Genomic DNA, 5,447 nt, shown 5'->3' with positions numbered 1-5,447 from the left:
GTAATCCTAGCTACTCAGGAGGCTGAGATCTGAGGATCGAGGTTCAAAGCCAGCCCGGGCAGGAGAGACCGTGAGACTCCTATCTCCAATAAACCAACAAAAAAAAGAGTCTCATGACTTTCCTGCCTAGGCTGGCTTTGAACCTCTATCCTCTGATCTCAGCCTCTTGAGTACGTAGGATTACAGGCGTGAGCCACCATCGCCCAACTACACGAACAAAAATTTTTAATTTTTCCTGTGCATTACATAGCTCATCCAATCCTCAAAATAATAAATCAAAAATCAAATTTCACACACAAAAATTAAATTGCTGGGGGCTGGGAACGTGGCTCAGTGGTAGAGTATTTGCCTCATATGCATGAGGTCCTGGGTTTGATTCCTCAGCACTACATAAGCAGAAAAAAAGCTGGAAGTGGCACTGTGGCTCAAGTGGTAGAGCGCTAGCCTTGAGCTGAAGAACTGAAGGACAGCACCCAGGCCCAGAGTTCAGGCCCCACGACTGACAAAAAAAAATTAAATTAAATTGCTGATTGGAAGGTGGCTCAGTGGTAGAGTGCTTGCCTTGCATGCATGAAGCCCTGGGTTTGATTCATCAGTACCACATACGTAGAAAAAGCTAGAAGTGGTGCTGTGGTTCAAGTGGCAGGGTGCTAGCTTTGAGCAAAAGAAGCTCAGGGACAACACCCAGGCCCTGAGTTCAAGGCCAGGACTGGGGGGGAAAAAACTAAATTACTGTGTGTGCATGTACACAGCTCAGCAATGGAAAGCTCTTAGCCCTCAATGTCAGGTGTTGGAATTGTTAGGTGATCTGCTAAGTGATTCCCTGCCCTCATTTTTGTGAAAATATGCCTCCCATAAAGCAAATACAGAAGGGAAGGGAGTGGGGGAGGGGGAAGTGGGAGAAAACAAGGGAGGGGAAACAATGTTTGACAAGAAATGTACTCATTACTTATGTAACTGTAACCCCACTGTATATCATCCTTACAATAAAATAAAATTTTTTTGGGGGGGCGGTCCGGTCATGGGGCCTGAACTCTGGGCCTGAGCGCTGCCCTTCAGCTCTTCAGCTCAAGGCTAGCGCTCTACCACTTGAGCCACAGCACCACTTGCAGCTTTTTTCTTTTTGCTTATGTGGTGCTGAGGAATCGAACCCAGGGCCTCAGGCATGCAAGGCAAGCTCTCTACCACTGAGCCACCTTCCCAGCCCCACAACAAAATAATTTTTAATCAAAAAAAAAAAAAAAGCAAGGGGCTGGGAAGGTGGCTCAGTGGTAGAGCCCTTGCCTTGCATGCCTGAGGCCCTGGGTTCGATTCCTCAGCACCACATAAGCAGGGGGAAAAAAAAGCCGGAAGTGGCGCTGTGGCTCAAGTGGTAGAGCACTAGCCTTGAGCTGAAGAGCTGAGGAACAGCGCCCAGGCCCAGAGTTCAGGCCCCATGACCGGACCCAAAAAAAAAAAAAAGCAAATGCAAGGTAACAATGTGCTTCATTTAAGTGACAGTGAAAATTGAGATTGGTTGGAAGACAGCATGTCAGTAGTGAAAGCTGGGCGGTGTTTTGGGGAAATGTATCATGGACAGGCATCCTGCTCATGCCCAGCGTTTCCTCACTGGTGCGCTCCTTGAACCTATACCCACAAGTACTTAAAGGTCAAGTGGACTTTAATTTCAGCCACCAATACTCAAAGATATTCTACAAGGGAAACCATCCCATTGCCCCTCCCTCAACTTCCCTTGCCCCTGGTACTAACTCTAGCCCCACCCACATTTTCATTTATTCAGAACCCCTACAAAAGTATCAGAGCCAGAGTCCCAGTAATATAAATTAAATGAGCAACTATAGGGTGTAACTCAGAACTGGGAAGATGTTTTCAACGGAACCTCCCTAACCAGACATGGTAGCACATGCTTGTACTCAGTTACTCAGCAACTCAGTTCAAAGCCAACTCAGACAAAACACTGGTGAGCGTCCATCTCAACAAATAAGCCAGGTGTGTAGTCTACACATGTGAATTCCAGCTATGCAAGAAGTACAAGTAGGAAGAGCTGAGTCTCAGACCAGCCCAGGACAAAGAACAAGAGCCTCTACCCAAAAAGTAACCAAACCACAGCAAAAAAAAAGGCTAAGAATGTGGTTCAAGGCTAAGAATGTGGTTCAATTGGTAGAGAGCCTGCCTAGCAATACAAGGCTCTGAATTCAAAACCATAGTATTATCCAAAACACACACACACACACACACACATATATATGTATGTATGTATATATGTATGTATGTATATATAATAACCTCCTAAGGTAAATGTGACAAAATGATGGGAAATACACATTACCAAAATCAGAGAAATACAGATTAAATTGTAAGGTACCCTAGCAAACAACTGGCCTGAACTTTTTCTTTTTTTTTTTTGGTGCCAGTCCTGAGGCTTGTAGTCAGGGCCTAGGCACTGTTCCTGAACTTTTTTTCACAAGACTAGCACTAAGCACTGGCCAGGACTTTCTGAAAAGTCAATTGCATCTGGGCCAGTGCCTCACACCTGTAATCCTAAAACTGACATCTGAGGATTACAGTTTGAAGCCAGTCTAGGCAGGAAAGGCCATCAGACTCTTACCTCCAATAAACCACTCAAAAACCATAGGTGATACTGTGGCTCAAGTGGTAGAGCACTAGTCTTGAGCTGAATTGCTCAGGGACAGCGCCCGGGCCCAGAGTTCAGGTCCCATGACCGGACAAAAAAAATTAGAAAGGGCTGGGAATTTGGATTAGTGGTAGAGTACTTTCCTTACATGTATGAAGCCCTGGGTTCAATTCCACTACATAAACAGAAAAGCCAGAAGTGGTGCTGTGGCTCAAGTGGTAGAGTGCTCACCTTGAGCAAAAGAAGCTCAAGAACAGTGCGCAGGCCCTGAATTCAAGTCCCAGGACTGGGGGGAAAAATATAGAGAATTTAAGGGGGTTTTTTTCTTCTGTTTTTCCCTCCCATCCCACCCAGAAGTAGTATAGTTCTGTTTAATGAGTTTAATGATGATTTTTTAATGATGTTTAATGAGTACCACTGCTGCATTCATTTGTTCACCTATTTAGAGAATTTAAGTTTAAAACAATTGCCAGTTATCTAGTTTTGCTTTAGAACCAAGGACTGTCCCTTTTGTGCTTAAAGATTAAAGAGATTAAAGAGCCAACACTGCTCTGCCAAATTCTAATTTTAAAAAAAACACCAGGGGGGGCTGGGAAGGTGGCTCATTGGTAGAGTGCTTGTCTTACATGCCTGAGGCCCTGGGTTTGATTCCTCAGCACCACATAAGCAGATAAGGCCAGAAGGAGCACTGTGGCTCAAGTAGTAGAGCACTAGCCTTAAGCTGAAAAGCTGATGGACAATACCCAGGCCCAGAGTTCAGGCCCCACAACCGGCAAAAAAAAAAAAAAAAACAGATGTAGGTGGCACACACTTGTAATCTGAGCTACTCAGGAGGAAGAGATTTGAGGAGGATCCCCATTCAAAGCCAGCCTGAGCAACAAAGTCCATGAGATTCATATCTCCAATTAACCACCAAAAAGCCAGAAGTGGAGCTATGGCTCAAATGTTGAATACCAGACCTGAATAAAAAAGGCTAATGGCTGTTCAAGTCCCGGAGGGGGGGAGGGGGGAAGGCAAAGGAAGTTCCCCTCATTGGTTGACCCTTTAATCCATTCTGCCTAAATCTGCCTATTGTACACTAGAGACACAAGACCTAATAAAACAAGTTTGGAGGGCTGGGAAGGTGGCTCAGTGGTAGAGCGCTTGCCTCACATACATGAAACCCTGGGTTCAATTCCTCAGCACCACATAAGCAGAAAAAGCCAAAAGTGGCGCTGTGGCTCAAATGGTAAAGTGCTAGCCTTGAGCTGAAGAGCTGAGGGACAGGGCCCAGGCCCAGAGTTCAGGCCCCACAACCAACATAAATAAATAAATATTAAAAACAAACAAAAACAAGTTTGGGGCCCATCTTTTCTCCCAAGAAACTCCCACTTTAGGAAACTTGTGCTGCCCTTCTCCAGCCCTCTCACCAGTTCCACACACCAGCCCACAGTAAGGGCCCGCTGGAGACTGTCAGCATCTTGATTCTTTGGCTCCACCAGCTCCTGGAATGCTACCAGCACGGTCAACCCGCGATTGTATTTGCCTCCAATGGCATTGTACTCCAAGACCTAGAGCAAGGGGAGAGGGACAGGAGAACAGGTCCACAGGACAGTTAGCTCAGATTTTCCCATCCCTCCTCCCTCTCAGCCATCATCTATTTCATCCTTCCTAATTCCAGGACCCCTGCAGGGAGCCCCCAAAATTGCAACTATCTTGACTTCTTGAGTTCTGAAGCCCAGCTAGAGTTCTCCAATACCTAGCTGACATTTATATGGTATTCCCTATTAAGTTTAAAGCCTTCATAGTGAAGATTAAGTCCTGTACCCAAACCCAGAACTCAAAGAAAACTCAGTAAACACTAATTGCTCAGGTCACTGCTCATCTGACTTCCTTTCCCCACCAATTCTTACTTTGCACCACACAGGGTTCAACCCATCTGTACTAAACATGAGGCCCCAAGCCACAGCCACTCACTGTAATTCTAGCTACTCAGGGACTGAGATCTGAGGATCTCATTCAAAGCCAATCAAGGCAGGAAAGCGGATGAGACTTTTATCTCCAATTAACCACCAAAAGGCTGAAAGTGGAGCTGTGGCAAGTAGTAGTATGACATTTTTGAGTGAAAAAGCTAAGGAAAAGGAAGTGCCCCGACCCCAAATTTAAGTCCTAGTGTTGGCACATGTGCACACACACACACACACACACACACACAAATAGCCCGGGGGAACTCAAGTTGAGGGATCTTTTTTGCACTTATCCTGGTGCAACTTTTCACTAAGCCTTTGTTCCCTGCTCTCAACCAGAACCAGAACTAATGATACTTCCCTTTAAATCCTCTTCCCAGTATAGACAAAGTCCTCTGCTTTTCTTTGTTTTCCCTCAGGCATATGAGACAGAGGGCACTTACAGACAGTTTTTTTTTTGTCAGTCCTCTGGGCATGGGCACTGTCCCTGAGGTGCTTTTGCTCAAGGCAAGCACTCTACCACTTAAGCCACAGCACCTTTTTGAGTACTTTATTGGAGACAAGAGTCTCTCAGAAGCCGGGCTGTAATCCTAGCTACTCAGGAGGCTGAGTTCAAAGCCAGGACCAGCAGGAAAGTCTGTGAGACCCTTATCTCCAATAAACCACTCGAAAACCGGAAGTGGTGCTGTGGCTCAAGTGGTAGAGCGCTTGCCTTGAGCTGAAGAGTGCAAGGCCAGAGTTCAAGCGCCACGACCAACAAAAACAAACAACAAAAAAAGAGTCTCACAGAGTTTCCAGCCCAGACTGGCTTCAAACCATGATCCATTAATCTCAGCCCTGAGACCAGCTTTTTTTTTTTTTTTTTT

General features: G+C 45.7%; 1 protein-coding gene across 4 annotated transcripts in view; it reads right to left on the bottom strand.

Annotated features, from left to right (window-relative positions):
* The window catches only part of Fdps (farnesyl diphosphate synthase), a 14,265-nt gene that overhangs the window by 5,859 nt on the left and 2,959 nt on the right, over positions 1 to 5,447 (bottom strand). For all 4 annotated transcript variants that reach the window (XM_013015241.1, XM_013015243.1, XM_013015240.1 and 1 more), the window contains exon 3: positions 4,045 to 4,185. In XM_013015241.1, the coding sequence (XP_012870695.1) occupies positions 4,045 to 4,185 (141 nt within the window). The remainder of the gene's footprint in view (positions 1 to 4,044; positions 4,186 to 5,447) is intronic.

This window comes from Dipodomys ordii, unplaced genomic scaffold (genome assembly GCF_000151885.1).
Source record: "Dipodomys ordii isolate 6190 unplaced genomic scaffold, Dord_2.0 Scaffold26, whole genome shotgun sequence".
NCBI classification, from domain to species: Eukaryota; Metazoa; Chordata; class Mammalia; order Rodentia; family Heteromyidae; genus Dipodomys; species Dipodomys ordii.
The sequence above is the reverse complement of the archived record's forward strand: the minus strand, read 5'-3'. Positions and strand labels throughout refer to the sequence as shown.